Genomic DNA, 21,807 nt, shown 5'->3' on the forward strand with positions numbered 1-21,807 from the left:
GGCTTGCGAGAAAAGGAAATTTGGCTATACCCAAGTTTCCTTAAAAAATAAAAAAATACAGCATGAACAACAAAACTAGAGCAATGCCTTAGAGCTAGACTGAATCGTTCCGGGGTGCTGTGGCTTTCCCCCCCTGACGTTTCTACTCTTTGTGACTTGTTAAAGGTTGCGGTCTCCCTGGCCCTCTCACGTCCAAAGCTCCACCAAAAGCCTGGCTCGCTCACTGACCTACCCGAGATCGCCCTCTAGCGCTCGTCTGAAGAAACCGCGCACCATGGGGTCGACCAGCATCCCGCTGGTCAAAGCCCTTCGCAGCCCTGTCTCCGACTATGTCAATTATGACATCATTGTCCGGCATTACAACTACACGGGCAAGCTGAACATGGGTCCAGACAAGGATAATGGCATTAAACCAACCTCAGTGGTGTTCATTGTCATCTGCTGCTTTATCATCCTGGAAAACATCTTTGTTTTGCTGACTATTTGGAAAACCAAGAAGTTCCACCGACCCATGTACTATTTCATTGGCAACCTGGCCCTGTCAGATCTGCTGGCCGGAGTAGCCTACACTGCCAACCTGCTTTTGTCAGGGGCCACCACCTACAAGCTCACCCCAGCCCAGTGGTTTCTGCGAGAGGGGAGTATGTTTGTGGCCTTGTCTGCCTCGGTGTTCAGCCTCCTGGCCATCGCCATTGAGCGCTACATCACCATGCTGAAGATGAAACTTCACAATGGGAGCAACAGCTTCCGCTCCTTCCTGCTGATCAGCGCCTGCTGGGTCATCTCGCTCATCCTGGGCGGCCTGCCCATCATGGGCTGGAATTGCATCACCGCGCTGGCCAGCTGCTCCACAGTGCTGCCCCTGTACCACAAGCACTATATCCTCTTCTGCACCACGGTCTTCACTCTGCTTCTGCTGTCCATTGTCATTCTCTACTGCAGGATTTACTCCATGGTCAGGACTCGGAGCCGCCGTCTGACCTTCCGCAAGAACATTACCAAGGCCAGCCGCAGCTCTGAGAAGTCCCTGGCGCTGCTTAAGACCGTGATCATCGTCCTGAGTGTGTTCATCGCCTGCTGGGCGCCCCTGTTCATCCTCCTCCTGCTGGACGTGGGCTGCAAGGTGAAGACGTGTGACATCCTCTTCAAAGCGGAGTACTTTTTGGTGTTGGCCGTGCTCAACTCAGGCAGCAACCCGGTCATTTATACTCTCACCAACAAGGAGATGCGCTGGGCCTTCGTCAGGATCATGTCCTGCTGCAAGTGCCCCAGCGGGGACCCCGCAGGCAAAATCAAGCGGCCCATCATAGCCGGCATGGAATTCAGCCGCAGCAAGTCGGACAATTCCTCGCATCCCCAGAAAGACGACGGAGACAACCCAGAGACCATTATGTCCTCTGGAAACGTCAACTCTTCTTCCTAAAACTGCCGGCTGCCAGTCCAAGGGGAGTGCCCTCGCATGGCCACCCACCACCCCAATGCTTGGGGTGCATTTTTGTGGGTTCAACTGCCACCGGGAGGAGTTTGCTCAGAGCTGGAGAGAGGGAGAGAAGGGCTAAGTTCAGAGCAGCCTGGTGAACCTGGGTGTTGCTGACTGGAGTTCCTTGCAGTGAACAATGCACTGGGAAGGGCGGGATCTGGTTCTCCTTGGAATCCATTTCCTCCTCCCTGGAGCTTTGATTTTGTAGTGAGCCAAAGGTCTAGCATTGTCAAGCTCCAGAAGGGTTCCTTGGCTCCTCCTCAAAGACTGGTGCCCATGTGAAAGCACTCTCTCTGGAACTTGGAGATGTTTCTTTGACTTCAGTTGCGAACTGTGTGTTTGTGTTCTTCGCTTGTCTAGATTTGCTCTACACATCCACCACCGCCCCCCTTCACCTTTACACCTCTCCTCAAAATTCTTTTACTTTATATTTTAACTTCCTGGCACGCACCAGAGTTGGAAAAGTGGATTGGTTTGTTGCTTCAACACCTGTAGCAGGCTGTGTCCAGTATAGACCTTGAGGAGATGAAAAGGCAACCCAGGTGTAAAGAAAATTTCAGCCACTCAGGCCAAAGTTTCCACATTACTAGGTCAGTTTTTTTCTTGCATCTTTACAATGGAATGTGTTACCACAGAAATTTGCCTAAGAAAGTCAAGTTGATTTAAATGATGTCAGCCAGGGCTCTTAGTGTCTAGGAGTCAAAACAAAAACAGAATGAAGACAGACTTGTAAACCAAGAAAGGTTTGTTAATAAAAAAAAAAAAAGCAAGACCAAGGGGGGATGCAAATATTGTTTAAAAAAAAAAAAACGATTATCAAAAACAACATCACTTTTGTAAACCAACAAAACCTTAATAAAAAAAATGGAACAAAGAAATGTTCTTAATGATTTTGTCTAAGAAATACACCATCTGTCTTCGGCACTTTTGTTGATGTTTATTTCAGAGTGTTGTGTGAATCACTTCAACCGACAAGATGGTGTTTTTGTTGTGTTAAAAGTACTTTTCATGATTGTTGAATGTATTTTTTTTGACAGAAATCATTTTATTGGATTTTTGTAACCTGTGTTAACAGTATTGAATGTGCTTTAACAATACTGAATGTGTATTCCTTACGAGAAAACCACCCTCTTGTGCCCTCAAAGCATTACTTTAACTATAGCACACATCAGAAATTTTTCAGTACAGCTGTTCATTAGTTAATTGAAGATGTGTATAAATGTTACAAAGAATAAAAATATATTTGCTGTGTCTCTAGTAAGGTTTTCAGTGCAATTAAACAAAGAAACGTCTTGTTTATTGTTTTTTTTAAATAGTATTTAATAGGTTTCTGAAGTGTGGTCATTTTGCACATAGCTTTATCAACGTTTAAACTAATAAACTGAATTTTTCAAGAGTCCTTTGTGAAGATCATTTTTTTAAAAATTATTATTCAGATATTCTATTTGATTGTGTGGCTCTTCAGAATCAAAGTCAACTTGATTCTGTTATTCTTTAAAGGTGTTTTACCTTGACAAACTAGGCTGTGAAAAAAAAGTGTGGTTTGTTTAGAAACCGCTCTTTTTCAGGAAGAGAAACTTCAATAAGTTAACGCTGAAGAGTAGTAAAGAATGAGATGAAAACCACCAGCTTTTAAATACCACACTGAAAAGTAAACGTAATTGAGTTTAAAATTACATTTAAGCCAAATCAAATTAAGTACAAAAATTCTGTCTTAAATTCTGGCACAAGGGATTAAAATGCAACCTATGAAGCTTTTCGCAGCCACTGCAGCACGAGTTCAATCTCCGACCAGGGAGATATTCACCTGACAGCAGACCTCACCTGTCTCGCCCTCTGCTCCCTCAGCAGTGTATTTCAGTCAGTCTGCCTGTTCTGCTCCCCACTCTGTCTCTGGTGAATCCTCTCACCTCCCACACCTCTGGCCTGTATCCCAGTTCTTGTATGCATAAATAAATTAAAAAAAAAAAACGGGATTTTCAAGAAATAGAAGGGAACTAAATCTAAATTATGCCACTCAATAATAAGTTCAACGTGTTAATGAAAGCTTTCATTTTTTGGCTTTCTACCAACATACTTGGGAAGTGGATCTATGGATAGAGACCATACAATATCAATAAAGAAGCAAGTTGGATAATTTAGTTGAGTTGCACCTGTCTTTTTATCTGAAAACTTTTGACTGTCATTCATTTCTCCAGTCATAAAATAAGAGCAAGAAAACCTTGAAACCTCACAGAATGACTGCAATAGTTAATTTTTGCTTTGACTTATTGTCTTCTTCATTGGGGATTAAATCATATTTTGGTGTGTTTGGGTCTCCAGTGTATTGTCACTTTCAGAGTTTGTGCTTTCAAATGTCATTAACTCTGCACAGGACACAGTTGGGACATGAAGATAAACGTTACCTAATAAAGTAGATGTCATTTCTGGGTAAGGTTAACTGTGGGAAACAGAAGCATGTTCACTGAGGAAACCTTAGGTCACAACCTCCAGTTTCCTGAAGGAAATGCCAAAAACGCTCTGAAGACAAAAGACTGGAAACAAACGGGCATGTCTCTATCCATCTGTCTGCTGAGGCGGAAGGAATGAGTTCATGCTACACTCACTTCCTAGAGCTCTCATTCCAGAGTCCAGCATAATGGAAAAGTGTCCATTTGTGTGTTCCTATGGCCGATAAAGTGTGTACATTCTTGGCCTTATCTTTTTAAATGTGGTGACTCACATGGCATGGGGAAGAGGAGATGGGGCAGCTTATCTTGGTGGGCAGGGGAGCTCGTACATGACATGATGGGGGGACAGCCTCACTTGCTTACCTGTGATCACATTATTCAATGATTCCAAGTGCTTTCTTCCTGGAAACTCCAGACAGCATTTCATTGCAAAAAACTGGACAGTCACAGACTGGTTTTCTGAGCAGATAGATGCATGGTGGAGCCTTTGTCCTAAACAGAAGTATCAAAATGCACTAGCTCAGATGAAAGACTCCTTGGTTGTACCCAACATGAATACCTGGTTTTAATTCATTGTATTCCAAGAATTGAAAAAAAAAAAAATCCCAGTTACTCTATGTTTTTGCTAAAACAAATATTCACAAAGTTTTTTTTTTAAAGATTATTTATGCATACAAAAACTGGGGTATAGGCCAGAGGTGCAGGGGGTGAGAGGATTCACCAGAGACAGAGTGGGGAACAGAACAGGAGGAATGACTGAAATACACTGTTGAGGGGAGAAGTGGACGAGACAGGAGAGGTCTGCTGTGCCATGTGGGTATCTCCCTGGCTGGAGATCGAACTCGTGCTGCAGTGGCTGTGGATAGCTTCATAGGTTGCGTCTTAACTCCTTGTGCCACCAGGGAGGCCCCACAAACTTTTGATTAAAAAACATACCTCATGTTTTTTAAGAAGAGTAGGAAAACTTAAGCACTCACTGCTTGATACAGTCTCGTCAAATGGACCATTGGCTTATAAATATCCTGGAAAGGTACAAAATGACATTAAGTGATGGTTCATTCCCACAGTATTAAATGTGATGACAGTTTTACAGAACATTCAAATAAAAATGTTATCCATGACAAATGCTTGTTCTAGCTTTCTAGTGTCATTATAAATGTCTAAAGCTTAAGTTTTTAAATAAAATTTGATGTAGTGATACTGCAAATTCAAAAATTTATAGAAATAGGAATTTCACATCTAATTTAATTGATACTAGATTCTATTTCAGTATATAGCACTTCGGCTGTGATTAAATTGTGATGCCTAATTTTTTCACCATTGTAAAAAGTGTTCTATTGATTTTAACTTTACTTTTCAAATTGAATTGATTTCTGCTCTAGATATTTCTTATGTTAGGGATCTTCTCAATACAACAGTAGCAGTACTTCCAGCCTACACTGGATGATTTCATTCTTCATTCAGTACATCACTGAGACCTGTCATGCTTTCTAGGCAACACAAATGTAGGTGTGTTTGGAAACTACTACTTTGAAATAGCAACTTCAGAAAGGTGATGGGCTCTATTGGGGAAATCCTAGAAAGCAAGGGCTCAGAGTTAGTAATTCTAAGTATCAGCACCCCATTTTTACTTGAGAAGCAAGGAATGGTATGGTAATAACACATTAAAAAATACCCTAACTACAAAGCTGTTAAAGATTTGATCTTAATGTCACTGGCTCAAAAATTAATTTCTAGATAAGATCAGTTTTGCAATAATGAATTTCTATAATCTTTGTATAATGTTCAGTTGCTTATTTTTAATATAGCAAAGCTCAGCTGAAATTTTCCTGTGGTTACCTAAGTAATTACCTCAAAATATATTTATTGTTTCCTAATGAATTAGATCAAACTAGATTTGTCTATATTTTCTCTAAATAGTTTTAAACATTTTGAGGGAGGAATCATAAATAACCAATTAGAGTATTCTTTCCCTGTGAATACAGTAAGTTCTTGATGAGGAATCATAAATAAATTGTATCATTTCCTTCAACCTTCCTTCCTGCTCTTTTGTTGTATGTGTCACATGGTAAAAGGAAAGGGACTCAGAACACCTTTTTTTTTTCATCCATACCATTGCCTTCACTGTTACACAAATTGCAAGTGGACTCATCTTTCAGAATATCCAAACAAGCAAGTTCCACTTAAAAAACTAAAGCCTTTAGATTGCCTACACTGAACATTATTTAATAGCTTTTAGCCAGTCATCTACAGAGCTAGAAATAATTAGAGGCAGAGAACACTGAAGGAAGTTTAGAAATTTGGTTCATAAATAGCTTCCCTAAGTCATCCTTGTGATTTCTTCTTGGATTTGGAGAAATTTTCTTATTTTCCCATGCCCTCTTTTTCATTCCTTTGAAATCGAAGAATTAAAAGTCAGGTTTGGCTTTGAATATAATGATTAGCAAAAGCTGAGTATGAACTGCAGGTTTGACAAGCAGAAATTGTTACTTCCATATATATTTAATTGAAGTACCATCTTGTGCCAAACCAGCTTATGCTAACAATGGATAAGCACATAGCGAGAAATTCATACTATGAATTCTTTTCAGCAATTAAAATGGAACTACTGCTGATACTTGCAACAATTTGCATAAATCTCATAGCCATTACATTGAGCAAAAAGTCAAATGACAACATACTACAAGATTCCTTTTATGCAAAATTCAACAACAGAAAAACTAATCTGCGGAGATAGAAATCAGAACTGTGGTTGACAGGGAGAAAAGGATGAACTGGAGAGGAACAAGAAAGACCTTTCTGGATTTGAAGCAAGTTTCTGTATGTTAAGATTTGTGAAAGTTAAAAAAAAAATCAATAGGGTAGACTTCTGATTTTGACTATGAACTGTCTATATGAGACTTTCTCTATGAAATTATGGAACTGTTAGGGGGAAATGATGTCCTGAGCTAACTCCATTCAGGCTTTGTGGACTCCACCCCCACTCCATCAAGACACTGGGAACTACAAACCCCATGATCACCAAAGGGAAGTTTGCGAGGACCTGAGGGCAGAGTTAAGCACCTATGTTCTCTGTTTGAGTATTTAACTGGACATGTGGCCTGAGGTCGCCCTCTTGGCCAGGTGGCATGCTATGTTTATTGCCAGCTCGCTGGCTCATTGGGATTCTAGGTCAGTGGAAAGGGTAGGATGCATTTACAAACGTATCTTCCCCTTTTCTCCCTGAGTTGTTCATTTCCTCATTTCCCCTTCCTTTGTAAACAAACCTTTTATCAATCTTTTGTGTATGTCTGCAGTTTAGCATTGATGGGTCCCCTTTAAGTGCATGGGTGAGGAGGGGTTGCTCTGTCACAGCTTGAGATTACAAAGAGTTCAATAGAATGTAACAAAACATTCCAAAGTGTTCTGTAGAAGGAACAGCTTTTAGCATTCTTTAAATCTCTAGAAACCAAGCACTAAAAGGTTAAGTGATTTTGACCCAATACTACTCTTTTTGCTTCTGTAGGATGAGAATTTGGCTCAGTATTGTTACTTGTAATCTCTGAAGAATGTCTGCATCATGAAAGAGTCTAGGGTTGCAATGAAAACGCCACAATAAAAGTTTATTGACATTCAGATTTCAGTTTTAGGAATACATAATAGTAACTTCATGAAGAACAAACTTTCACACACTGCCAAAGGAGACTGAAACATGCTAGTATTGGCGATGTGCAAATTGGGTTTGGCCAAATCACTTCTTACCACCCAACCAAACCTACAAAAGGTGTTCAGTCAGATAATAGCGCTTGTGTGAGCGTTGCATTGTTAGTAGTCATGAGCAGAGACACAAAAACGATGGCAGATATACTCATGCTTTTGAAGCCTTTTTAAACTTGTGTTCCCTGGCTAGATACACTGTTTGGTAGGGGGAGGGCCCTTCTAAGGGTTCTTTAGAACCCTCAGCCTGCTTAGGGAGAAGTTGGGCAGAAGCAGAATGCCTCAGGAATAGCGATGTCCTGGGACAGACTTTAGATGCAAGGAAAAAAGGGAACATTTAGGAGGGGCAGGGCTAGCTGCACTGACCAAAGTGGGATGGGAATTTAGTGCTTATCTACTTCCCTCAAGGGCACCTTCTATTATTGCTTCACTTTCGACTGCCTTGTTGATACTAGGGCAGAAAGAACAACTTTAGAGGAAGCCCTGGGGTGGCTTATGCTTCCTGCTCCCAGTCTTGTTGGGTCACCTGCCTGTTCACTCATCTGTTGAACAAGGATGCCCGTTCTATGCTGTGTTCTATGGAGAAGACACAAATGATAAACAAGGTTCCCACCTTTGCTGAGCTTACAGGATTTATTCCTTGAGTTCAGTTGCTTCAATGGCTCTTTCTGGAATCCAGAGACACAGCAAGAGACAGTTCTTTTCTTGAGTTTGCCCACTGTTGTACAATTCCCCCAATATATTGAGTTCTTTCTTTCTTTTTTTTTTTTTTTTAAAGAGGCACGTATTTTATTCATTTATTTATTTATTTGTTTGTTTATTTTTGTTTATACATGCACTGGGTACAGTCAGAAGCGCGGGAGGGTGAGAGAATTCACCAGAGCCAGAGCGGGGAGCAGAGCAGGCAGAAGGACCGAAGTACACTGCTGAGGGGAGCAGCGGGCGGCAGGAGAGGTCTGCGCGCCATGTGGGACCCTCCTCCAGTGGCCGGGGAGCAGCCGGGGATCGAACCGGCGCCGCAGAGGCTGCGGGCAGCTTTGCAACCCAGCGCTCAACCGCTGCGCCACCGGGGAGGCCCCAATATATTGAGTTCTTAAAGAGCATCAAATAAAATGTAACAAATATGATTAATGTTGGCAGTTTTTAATCTTTGGCTTTTATTTAATATCCCTACACAAGTCAACATTAAATAATGGAGAATTAACTTTTAGATTTGGAATGGAATGGAGAGAAATCTTTCAGGTTATCCATCAACTTGTAAATATCAGCATTTATAGTCAGTTTTTCGATTGTTCTCAGTCCCATGTGAAATCAAAACATTCAGGCACATTTTCAGTTTCTGTCTCATCTTAGAGTGTGCTTTTCTTTCTAGGGCACTTCTGTGAACCCTGTTGGGTGGAGCCACCTGGGTTAAAATGGGTAAATGAAGTCTACATTTGAATGAGTCTTAGGTGGTGTCCTTAGCTTGGATGAAAGAGAAAGGAGACAAAAATGCACCAGTCAAGAGGAAATGTGACATGCCCTTTGTTATCAATGGTCTTATGAGCAAACTCATTTAGAAGACTAGAGAGGAGTGCAGGTAAGTTTTTTGTGTACCACGAATTTCAGTGATTACTTATCCCAGGGAGCTGGTGCTGACTCCCTCGTAGCCTAAGGACTCAGCACCCCAGTCTTACACACCCACTGTACCCAAGTTGGCCCTTTCACATTCAAGGGCCTTTTTTTTTTTTTTTTTGCTTTTTAATGAGGAAGAACCTCAAATGCCAATAACTCAGGTCCACATTCACCATTACCGGATCTACCCCCCAATGGTCCATTGGGGGGGGGTGGAGGGGAAGGATTAGTGGTTTCATTCTTTTGCACAAAGGAGACTGTAATTATTTCTAATTTCAGGCTTTCTCTTGTCCTTGTCTAGACACTTCAGGGAAAAACAAATTTAAGTCATGAGTAAAATTATGTTCTAAAATAAAAGAAGACGTGTTAAATCATTTGTAAAGACATTAACTATCCTATACCTGGAGGTTTCTTTACTCACCAAACTTCTGCAGATATTTTGCGGCACCAGAAATAGTGGTTAGCTCTCACATGCTGTTCTGCTTCAGCTAGCTTCATGCCACCACCTGCAAAGTAGTTCTTGGTTTCTCTTCCTTGTTGATGCTGGCCAGCATTTAGAAAAACACAGATTTTTCATATTCAACTGACACAAGCAAAAGTGAGTGAGGAGGGCCTCCCTGGTGGTACAAGGGGTTAAGACGCAACCTATGAAGCTGTCCACAGCCTCTGCAGCACAAGTTCGATCCCTGGCCAGGGAGCTACCCACATGGCACAGCAGACCTCACCTGTCACACCCGCTGCTCCCCTCAGCTCCCCTCAGTGTATTTCAGTCAATCTGCGTGTTCTGTTCCCCACTCTGTCTCTGGTGAATCCTCTCACACCTTGCACCTCTGACCCGTACCCCAGTTCTTATATGCATAAATAAATAAATCTTTAAAAAAAAGTGAGTATATCAAAGAATTACCTCAATTGTTTTATCCTTTGCCGAATATTTTGTTAAGATTTTTCCAGCTTGAATTTCTTCAAATTAATTAATTTTTTACATCATTGTTCATTTTTAGACAGTATTTGATTTCTCCCCTCAGGTGCAAGCCCCACAGTTGTCCCACTACCACAGCACCCATGTGTTCTTCCCTTCCCTGTTTTGATTCTTTTCCCCTCCTATATACCTCAGATCTATGGTCAGCTTGCAAGTTTTGTCTTTTTCCTGACCCTTTGTTCATTTTCCCTATATTTCACTTATAAGTGAAACCATCCAATATTTTTCTTTTTCCTTCTCACTTTTTTCACTTATGCAGCTTAAATATTATACTATAATAAGCACTACAGTAGGAACTGCAGTGGAACTGCAGATGCACCTACAAGGACCCCCTCTTTTATTTATTTATTTTTTACATTGTTGTTCATTTTTAAACAATATTTGCTTCCCCCCCCCGCCAGGTGTAGTCCCCATAGAGTTTCCTTCACCAATACACCTGTGCACCATCACCTCAATCCCCTGTGCTCCTCCCACCCTCCCTCTGATGCCTCTCCCACCTCCTCCCCTGCAGGATGTCTCTGATTTATAAGTGTCTGTTTTTCTGTGTTGTGTTTTGTACTGTTATTTTTTTTACACTGATGTCTTATTTGGCTCCCCTAAGGACCTCTGCTTTTAAAGGCGCAAAAAAACCTGCAGAACAACATAGAGTTTGGTAAGCAGTTTTATATACATTATCTCATTTTGTATGTTCATTTTATAAGTTTTTCTTTTATTTATTTTTTTTAAGTTTTTCTTTAAAAAAATGATGCTCATTCAGTGTTTTGTGCTTCTCCTCCCCCCATAGTCAGTTATTTTTGAACCGTGGCCCCGAGTAGCAAAAATTGAAACGTGTTGAAGTAATTTAAACACCTGTAGGTGATTTTCTAAGGAATTCAATACAAGCCAGTTAGCTCAGTTACTGAACCTGTCATCTGGGTAAATGAAGGTAAAGGAGATATCTGGATTGTACTGTCCTTAGATAGTGCAGGGCAGAATGTAGTCAAGGTTTATGTAGCCTACAGAGAAGATCTTTCTTTCTAGGATGTTACTTTGTTATTTTTCTATACTCTTCTGGGTTTTCTGTTAGGTGTATAAAAAGACCAGACTTTAAGATATTCTCACTAAGACTATCAAATACTAATCAAGACACTAGAATACATATATATACACGAAGCGTGTGTGTTGTTATCTATCTTTTCATAGTACTAACTCCTGGAGAATTGGTAGCCTGGGCTCTTGGATGCTTCACTATACATCAGATTTCTACTAGAGAAAAAGAAAAGCTCAATCTTCTATTTGTCTTCTCAAAAAAGGAATAAATTAACTAGTTTCTAAGGTAAGCATTTAAATAAATGTTTTCATTCAATACAATGCTCCACATTGAAAATTTAAAGTTTTTTTTAACTTAAGGGAAAGAATTATTTTTCATTGTGATAGAACAGATATTCTTGATTTGTAAATAGATGATTTTGAGGGGAAGCACCATAAAGTTTTACCAGAGTCTCATAAGAAACAGCTGTCTATACATGATCTTTGCCTAGTGGATAAAATAAGCCTAGTGGATGGAATGGAGAATTTGAAAAAAAAAAAAAAATTGAAAAAAAAAAAGAATAGATGATTTTTATTGAAAAACCAAGCAGTTTTTAAATACTATGGTTCTGTTCCTGGTGAGGATGGTTTTCAGGCCACCACATGACTTTCATCATGTCAGGGATGGTTCTGGCCTGGCTGGTGAAGCTACTAGGTCATTTACAGCATTTTGACTTATGTGGAACTGTGTGTCTGTGTGTTACCACAGTAAATTCACTTTAGACTTTGCATTTCATTATCAATCAAGAGCACACTGGTAACTGGCAGGAAACTTCCATCTGGAGCAAAGTAATCGGAACATTTTCTTATTGTGGAAAGCACTTTTATTTCTACCCAACTTTTATTTAAATCTATCTGAAGGAAAAATAGGAAAAAGAGCAATCTGTATTCCATACAAAAGAAGTCTTAGATATCAGGGGTTACTATAGTTTCTCTGTGTTATAAACTGTTCACATTGTTGATGTGTCACTCTATGAACTTTTCTGTAAGTTGGAGGAAATTCAGAGCCTTAACTCTTAATTCAGAGGCTAAAACATCCTGCCCAAAGCAAATACAGTTGGCAGCATCATTTCCCTCTTCCAGATGCCTTTTTTGGTAAATTTAAGGAGGGGCATAAATTGAGGGTGCAACTTTGCTTCCCATATTTTTGAACTGACAGGGTATCCCTGGGATTTGTGACTCTCTACTAGAATAATCTCTCAGGGCTACCACCATTCACATTTCAAGGCTCTCACTAGGAATCATTAACAGCCCAGTGCAGTTTTGCTTTTCACTGAACTTGTGAGAGAATGAAGAGGCCCTGCCAAGGTTCAGAGAAGGATAACAAAGCAGAAGCTCTTTAATGGGATGAACTAACACAGAAGTCTAAGTGCACCAAGCCCTTTCCCACAAGTGGGACCTCATTCCCGGACTGGTGTTCATGCTGATGGCCGTCATATACCAGGAAACAGCACTATGGAGAAACAAAAGTAATTCCACAAAAATGAGTCAAGTGCGGGCTTTGGGAAAATAAGGATCTATCTGTTAACTTTGCTAACATCAGGATCTCTGTGATTTATAATATTTTTCCATTAAACTGGGTTTCTTTTTATTGAAGACAATTACGAGATCTAGAAAGCATTTACTTTATTAGTGAAGCCCTTTGAATTCAGCTTTATGTAGGCTGAAATAGTCCTCTATAGTTGGCAAATGTTTCCATATATTTGTTGATTAACTAACGTGATGTATTGGGTTGTCAGAGATGCCATGGCACATTTTTGCTTGAAAAACATAGAAAAAAATACGTCATGATGTTTTCGACAACCCGATATTAGAAAATTGATTTTATAGACTGCGAGAGTAGTTGAGAAACAATGGCAATATTAAAACTGCTTCTCGTCTGGCCCTGAGGCCTCAGCCTGTTGGCCCAGGAGCACCAAGCTCACCAATGTCCTGCCATCATTATGTTTTCAGGGGTGTCTTGGTTGAGCAGCTTCAGGACTAGATATCTAAGTAGTCATTTCCATGCTGAGGCAGTTGCATCCCCTTCTTTGAGAAGTCTTCAAAAATCTTTGTAGACTAGTTAGAAGTTCTGCGGTAGGATTGCAAATGCCTTTAGGAATCAGACAGAGAACTTCCTGCAGTGAAGTGGGCCAGATAGGGAGTCATCACAATTCAGAAGGCTTTATTTTATTTTATTTTTTAAAATTTATTTATTGATACAAGCACTGGGTACAGTCAGAAGCGCGGGGTTGGGGGGTGAGAGAATTCACCAGAACCAGAGTGGGGAACAGAGCAGGCAGACTGACGAAATAAACTGCTGAGGGGAGCAGCGGGCGCAGCAGGAGTGGTCTGCGTGCCATGTGGGACCCTCACCAGTGGCTGGGGATTGAACTGGCGCTGCAGAGGCTGCGGGCAGCTTCGCAGCCCAGTGCTCAACCGCTGCACCACCAGGGGAGGCCCAGCAGAAGGCTTTATTTCCCCAAGTCCTTAGTAAGGCCCCATGTTTTCAGGTGTTCCAAAGGGAGCTCAAAATACGGAATTTGATGTGTAGTCGGGGTTGTGGGCCTGTTTGGCCACCATTTTTTATTACCTGCAGTTCTGCATTCCTATACAGGGCCAGAGCTGCCGGGTCAGTCAGTCATACCTAAACCTTACAAGGTGCTTTTGAAATCAACCAAGAGCTTAAAGCTTGATCACTCTGGGAAGGCTATGCATCACAAGGTATGACTGGGAACGCTCAAGGGCCTGAGGACTGATGTATGACAAAGGACTCCAGAAGCTGATCAGTGGAAAGCCTTGTTAATAAGATTGAACCATGACTGGGGATCTAGGGCTTGATCTCAATGGCAATACCAAGTCATTAAGCAGAAATTAAGTGCCTGGGGGGCAGACTCACAACCCCTGATACTACAGATGACAGCATATTTTCTACTTTCATCCCTCCTTTTTCTTTTTGTCCTCCTTCTCCTCACAACTGATGCTGTATGATTATTCTATCAATAAAAAGGCCAGGATCTTGCTTTGGCGGCATCCTGCATCCTACAGCTTGCTCTAGGACTCAATGTGGTGTTGTTAACACAACAAGGGGTAGTTGAAATAGAGCTGAAGTTATCGATTAAAAGTGTGAAAGGCAAGGACATAAGAATTTGACTGTGCTGAGAGATCCTGTGTAAATTTACATTAACAGGTAGTCCTGATGACATATTTCTGAAAAGTAATGCAACTACAGGCACAAAATCAAGCCAGTTTGAGATATTTCTGAACTCCTTGCTCATCATACTGAGAATCATAAGTGAAAGTGTTACAGGGCAGCCCAATACAAAATGGGTTGCCTGACTGTGGGTCCTCACCCACGCTCTTAAAGGGACTTATTTACTGCAGGCACACACAAAAGGTTAATAAAAGGCTTATTCACAAGGGGAAGGGGAAATGAGGAAATGTACAACTCAGGGAGAAAAGTGGGAGATAAAGTCTTAAATGCGTCCTACCCGATCCGCTGATCTGGAATCCCAAATGGCACTCTGAGAGCTGGCTGCGAGCCACCAGCTATGAAGCCAGCAGGCGAGCGAGAGTGAGACCCCAAGGCCCCATGTGTCTGGTTTTTATACCAACCCTGGCTGCTTAACTCCACCCTCAGGTCCCAGCCACCTTCCCTTTGGTGGTGATGGGATTTGTCTTTCCCAATGTCTTGATGGCTTTGGTCTGGAGTGGGGGTGGAGTCCACAAAGCCTGTATGGAATCAGCTCAGGACATCATTTCTCCCTAACAATACTGTAACAGGGTGGTCCCCAGGAAAGGGGGAGGTTCCAGGTTCCCTGCCCCACCCAAGGGAGGATGGAGCTGAACAGGAAGAGAAGAGGATGCAGAGGAGACTGAGGAAGGAAGGAAGCAGGATGGAGATCTAGAAGACCTGGAGGAGGCACATGGCACCAAGAGACATGTGAAGAAACTGAGCTTGCCTTTTGGTCATGGACTGGGTGACACAGATGTGGGTGAGACCCGTGGGGAGGTGACAATGGCAGCTTTTATCTTTATTTTAATTTTGCTCTTTTCCTTCCGGGCTTGTCTGGTTGTTTTTGACCCTTTTCTGTGGGTCCCCACTGGAAGGTGCTTTAGACTTGTGGCAGGCCTTGGGGCCTTGCTCTGGGCCAATCCCATTTGGATGGACTTTTACCCACGAGGGGACGGGTAACTTTGGGTGCTTGATTTAGAAATTAGATTCTTTGCCTTTCCTGCATTGTTTCTAAATTGTATTAAAGTTCCTTCCCATTAAAGTCTCATATGTTTTGTGTTGTTGCAGCGGCAGATGGCAGAACCCATTTAGAATAGGCAGGTTTGCCGGGTTTGGGCTGCCCCTCTCCCTGCCCTGTAACAATACCTTTCCACTCTGGTGGAAGTTAGCACTTCTGAGACCCTACTCTCCTATTATAGAAAGTTTCTTGGTGGTCTTGTTGTCGTTTTTGGAGTCTGTGGGTTTGGAGGGCGGGGTCCTTGGGATCACTCTGGGAAAGGTTTCTCCAGAGCTCCCGCTTCAGTGACACACGATGAGCTTCCCAGGCGAGTTTCTCCACGAGACAGAGGTGGTAGTTATATTTAAAGACCAGCTTTATTAGGGAAAGGGACAGAAGAATAAAGGACGCTTGCACAGATACAAGCAGGCAGGAAGACCTGACCCAAAGGGACAGGTTTGCTGAGAGAGGCCTGCATGGTTGCAGGGCGGTGGCCTTGAGGAGAGCGGCCTCCGTTGAGGGAGCTCAGTGAGAAGTCCCGGCCTGGCACAGGTCACAGGGCAGGCAGGAAGGCTGCTGCCCTGCAGAGGGAGAGAGTTGGTGAAAAGAAGCACCTGCGTAGTCCTAGGAGGGCAGAAGGTGTGCTGCCCTGAGCATGCGCGGGGACTACACTGATACAGTTTTCTTTTGTTTGGGAGAGGCTCACTCCTTGTGTGAGCCTTTGGGTTAGTCCTGATTTTGGATAACTATGCAGAATCTGAAAGGGACTGGAGATTCCACAATGTGCTCAATCTCCATATCTTTACCTTTGGATGCGCACTCTACCTGCTTGGATGTTATGCTTTGTAGTCTAGGCATCTATGCCTAAGGATCTTGGTTTCCATAGCTGTGTCAAAGGCTATGCTAATCTCTTCTACCCCCACCTCCTTGTGTGAGCCAGGTTTCTGGTCTTGTGGCACCTCCTTTTCAGTTTTTTCTATTCCTGTCCTCCATCAATCTGATCATTGGAGGCTGCCACATATCTGCATGTACGAAAGGCTGAACACTAGGCGCATTCCTAACTCTCTCCTTCAGCCTCCCCTTTTAGAATTCCTTTAAAAATCAAAGTTTTAAAAAGCTTTTAAATGACCACCCGTTTTCCCACTAGCTTTCTGCAACAATCCTCTTAACTGTACATAACTATCTCTGTCCTCGAGGATGAAGAATCAAGCTAATGGACTTAAGCGACTTCTCCCAAACCACATAGCAAATAATCAGTGAAGCTTGCTTCCATTATACAGCAAAGCCAGGAAAGCTTCCTGAGACATCCTCAGGTATATAGTCACACATCCATTGAATTTGAAGGGACTTTAGAAGGGAGCATGCCCAACTGTCTCATTTTAGAGATAAGTTGCTTAATCCTGACTCCTAATCATTCCTCTTTTTCTTATATTATTTGGAAATCATAGCAATGGTTATATTTCCATTTTTATTTCTACCGCTTCATTTCTTTTAGATCCAGCCAGATTTTCTTTAGACCCTCAGGCTATGGGCCCTTGCTAATTTTCATAACCAGGACAAATAGAATGCAGGTCTGAAATTAGGATGGTTTTGCTTCTGCAGCAGTGGGGACGTGTGTTGAATTTAAAGGGAACCGCAGATCACAGTGGAAGGGCGTGGCAAATGTTACTGTAGCTGGTGTTGTCTGACCAAAAACCCACCAGAGGAAGATCCTTGCTGTAATTTAAAGAGCTGGCAGAGCCTTCGTGGTTTGTAACGTCATTGGAAACCCAAGACAGGGTTTAGTTCATGCGATTTGGCCTATTTTGTTGTTTATTTATTTATACAAGGCTCAAGGGTTCTTTTGACGTTTAAAAATGCTTATTTTCAGCTCAAGTACAGATTACAGTTATGATTTCCCTTTTTTCCTTCCCTTTGCTTTTTCTAGGATTGCATTTTTGGTTTCCCACATACTGCTGTCATGTGGCTGCTTTCTAAGCAGATAACTGTTAGTATTTCAACTGTGATACAGCAATAGCCACAATATCAGCCTTACCTTTGTAGGGTGATCACGGCAGAAGGGTCACTTTTGCAGTGAGAATCTGGAGAACATCAGGATCTTTCTTGTAACAGAAAATGGAGGGTGGAAATATCATTGGAATTTCTTCTATATGAAAGCTGTTCCCCTCCATAAAAGGAAACATGTTGAGAAGCCACTTAGTCATTTTGGCTTGTGTTTGAACCTGTCACAATCTTAACAGTTATTCAACTTATCTGAACTCACATCTTTACCAAACAGTGATAATAATATCAACTTCAAAGACATTTGTGAGACTTCATTATAACCATATTTTACAATGTCTGGTATTAGAGAGATTCTGATCAAATGTTTATTTGTTCTTGCATTTAACACATACTTTCGGAGCATCTAGTACATTCCAGATGCTGCTAACACAGCAGTGAACAAAATAGACAAAATCCTTGCTCACAGCCAGTTCCTTAGTCACTCAATCCTCCCCACTAAAGCCAGATCACACAACATGAATATTCCTATTCTTTCAAAGAATTCATTCCTTTGGAAGTTTTGATAGGGGGAAAAGGATGTCCTAAAGCTAATTCCATACAGGCTTTGTAGACTCCGCCCCCACTCCAGACCAAAGCCAAGACACTGGGAACTCCAAATCCTATCACCACCAAAGGGAAGGTGGCTGGGACCTAAGGGTGGGGTTAAGCAGCCAGGTTGGTATAAAGCCAGACATGTGGGCTTTGGAGAGAATCCCCCATTTTGGCTTTCCGCCAGCTCGCAGCGTCCAGCCAGCACTGAGAGTGCCTTTGGGTTTCCAGGTCGTCGGATCGGGTAAGACTCATTAAAGACTTTATTTCCCTATTTTCTCCCTGAGTTGTACATTTCCTTAATTCCCGTTCTCTTGTAAATAAACCTTTTATTAACCTTTTGTGTGTGCCTGTAGTGGAGTATTAATAAGTCCCTTTTAAGCGCGCGGGTGAGGACCCACAGCCAGGCAACCCGTTCAGTATCGGGGCTGCTCTATAACAGTTTTGCTAGTCAACAATTACATTGTGTATTTAGATTGTCCTTTTGTATGAAACCCCCCCAAAAGTATGTGTGATGGAATTGCAAAATTTAAGTACATTGCAACTTGGATGTGCAGAAAAGAAACTATTTCCTCTTTATTATTTTGGCATCTTTCCTAAGCCCTTACATACTGGTTGGAAGGGTGATACCACTAACTAAATGCAGGGTTTAAAATGTGATTCAATAACTTAATCCATTTGGACACTGTTCTGTTTCCTTTGGATAAATATGCTCAGACTCAGATAACCTTTCTCCTTGGCTGGTGGTCAGTGTGGGGGGTGGGGGAGGGGAAGGGCTGAGGTTTATGCAAAGTCTGGTGTGTGGGGGCTGGGAGGGGGGTGCTGGTGTCCTCAGGCACCTTTGCTTGCACGCCCTGGCCCTCCAGGCTGTTGTCCCTTTTCCATCTGTGGAGCCCTCTGATTGTAGCTGACCTTGGGTGGGTGTGGTCCGTGATTGGTCTCACTGCGTAGTCAAAGTCCAGAATGTGCCCTGGCTGACCTAACCTCATTGCAGTTTCCCCTGATGCTGGAAAGTCCTTTGAAGACTGGCTGACCTGCATAGATTTGGCCTGATTTGCTGCATCTGACAAGCAGGGAGGTTTGTGATCTCTGGGCCCCTCCCTACATCCCTCTGTCTATATGTTACACGGCTCAGAGTCCCTAGGTTTGTGTGGGGGCATGCCACATATGGGGCCACCTTGTTTCAGAGGTCATGGGGAGGCTCTGCAATGCTGATGCCTCTGCTGGCTTTTGGGGGTGTAGGTTCGTTGTGTAGGTTCGTTGTCATTTCTCACGGACAAAAAGAGAATTTGGAGCCTCAAGTGGATTTTGCAGGCCTTTCATGCTGAAATGGGATCGTCTACACAGGCAGGCAGAGAGACTCCAACACTGAGAGGCAGAACAACATCTCCACTTCCTGCCCTCTTTACCCTGTTAAGGGCCCACAGCCACACAACCCATACTTTGTTGAAATGTGAGGCCCATCTGTTGTTTGCTAGATGCCCGAAAGGTGGGAAACAGCTTTTCCAGGGATGGGCTGTCTGTTGTGTGGAAGGAGAAAAATGCCTGATTTTAACTCATTGTCCTTCCAGGGGGTCACCTTGTTTTCTTTGTCACATTTCCCTGCTTGGGTCCAATACAGAAGAGTTAGGGATGGAAGATTAGAACAAGCTTCCCCATGTCATTTTTTTTTTTTCTTTCTTCTGAGCCCCACCCCTCGCCCCTCCAGCAAAGGCTGATCTTTCTTTTCATCCTATCTTCTTGCTGACTTAATTCACCTGCCTAAAACCTGGTGACAATAGGTTATTTTTTAACCTTATTGTGGCAGACCCCGCTGAACTGAAACACGCCTGGAATGTTAAAATACTAAGGACTCAACTGAGTTAGCAAATCCTTTTTTAAGAGGCTTGTATCATCTTGTTTTTTGAATGACAGAAGCAAGATGACTCCTTTTCTTGTTCTCTTTCGATAATAAATTCAACACTTCCTTTAGAGTAAGTCATTGCCAAAGGCAGACTAGTGCAAAGATTCCAATCCAGGAAGACAAAAAGAGAAAAACACTAAAAAAGTCAACAATGTATCCATCATAGAACTGTGGCTATTGCATGCAAGAAACTCATTCCTCATTAGCTTTAAGGGGCTCTAATCAGGTGACCAGACTGCTTCCAGCAGTTGACAGGAAGTTGGTTTACTGTTTACTCACTTGAAGTCAGTGACAGCTTAGAAGCTTTTAACACAAACTTCTCTACCCTTTGTTTTCTTTATTTCTCAAGGGGTCCTCCTTGTACTTCTTCATTATCCTCTTCTTGCTATTGGGTCTCCTTGCTATTGGGTCTCACACTTGCTCTTTGCTTCTACCCTGCGCGCGCGAGCGCACACACACACACATACATAGAGGCACACGTCACCTGTTTCTTATGGTCCATAGTGATACTTTTAAAAAAAAAATTAATTTATGCATACAAGAGCTGGGGTACAGGCCAGAGATGCAGGGGGTAAGAGGATCCACCAGAGACAGAGTGGGGAGCAGAACAGGCAGACTGACCGAAATACACTGCTGAGGGGAGCAGCGGGTGAGACAGGAGAGGTCTGCTGCGCCATGTGGGTTGGGCTCCGGCTGGCCGGGGATTGAACTCGTGCTGCAAAGGCTGCAGATTGCTTCATGGTGTGTTGCTTAACCCCTTGCACCACCAGGGAGGCCCCCATAGCGACACTTTTACAGCCCCTGTCACTCTAGTTCTTTTTTCAGCTTTCTCTTTCATCCTTTATATATGTGAGTATTGATTCTTTAATGTGATGATAATAATCAACTATAATTTATTAAGCACCTATGTAGGGGAAATGGTTTTCAGGCTTTTCTGCTCTCTGCCATTAGGATTGCCCTGCCTGGTAGGGCACCTGTATTCGGTAGGTACATTGTTATAAGTTGTGTTGTTTACTTCTGTGGGCCATGACTCAGTATAGAGATATTTGGGAAGAGAAGAGGAAATAAGAGAGAGAAGGGGAGAAAGAACACCAGAGAAGCCCAGAGTGAAGACTTGTGGGGGGTTTGGATGCCTGCTGGCCCCCTGGCCCCCTGGCACCCCTGCCTGCCGTGTGCCTGGTTGTTGCACTACAAGTAAAAGCTCATTAAAGCCTGACAAAGCCACCGAGGGCTCGAGGACTCTCCTTTACCGTCTGCTAGAATCATAGATATCCTGCTCTGTCCCTTCCTGCCACTATAACCTATCACATAGTACAGGTGAGTTTGTCCTTTTAATATTCACTCTCTCCTCTACTCCTTAGACTCCTTATTGTTTATAGGAAGAAACTGAGGGTCAGAGAGGTTAAAAAAATTTGTCTGAGGCTACAGAACTAGCAATTGGTAGAGCTAGGAATCGAACCTAGATTTCTGTTTTTTACTTTTTTAAAAAGATTTATTTATTTATGCATACAAGAGCTGGGGTATAGGCCAGAGATGCAGGGGGTGAGAGGATCCACCAGAGAGAGCGGGGAGCAGAACAGGCAGACTGACCAAAGTACACTGCCGAGGGTAGCAGCGGGCGAGTCAGGAGAGGTCTGCTGGGCTATGTGTGTAGCTCCCTGGCTGGCAGGCAGCTGACAGCGTCATAGGTTGCGTCTTAACCCCTTGCAACACCAGGGAGGCCCCCAAACCCAGATTTCATTGGCATCAAGCCTATTCCATGAAGGCACATTGTTCTGAACAAAAATTTTAATATTTGAATACAGATTTTATAT

At 42.6% G+C, this 21,807-nt stretch overlaps 1 protein-coding gene across 1 annotated transcript; it reads left to right on the forward strand.

Moving 5' to 3' along the window:
• Positions 1 to 246: 246 nt before the first annotated feature.
• Positions 247 to 1,423, forward strand: S1PR1 (sphingosine-1-phosphate receptor 1; the record flags this gene model as incomplete). Its single annotated transcript, XM_084242666.1, has 1 exon — positions 247 to 1,423. Exon 1 carries the CDS (start codon positions 275 to 277, stop codon positions 1,421 to 1,423), a length of 1,149 nt encoding a protein of 382 aa, XP_084098792.1. The 5' UTR covers positions 247 to 274.
• Positions 1,424 to 21,807: the final 20,384 nt, after the last annotated feature.

The sequence above is a fragment of the Talpa europaea genome (assembly GCF_964194135.1).
Source record: "Talpa europaea genome assembly, chromosome: 9".
In the NCBI taxonomy this organism is placed as follows: domain Eukaryota; kingdom Metazoa; phylum Chordata; class Mammalia; order Eulipotyphla; family Talpidae; genus Talpa; species Talpa europaea.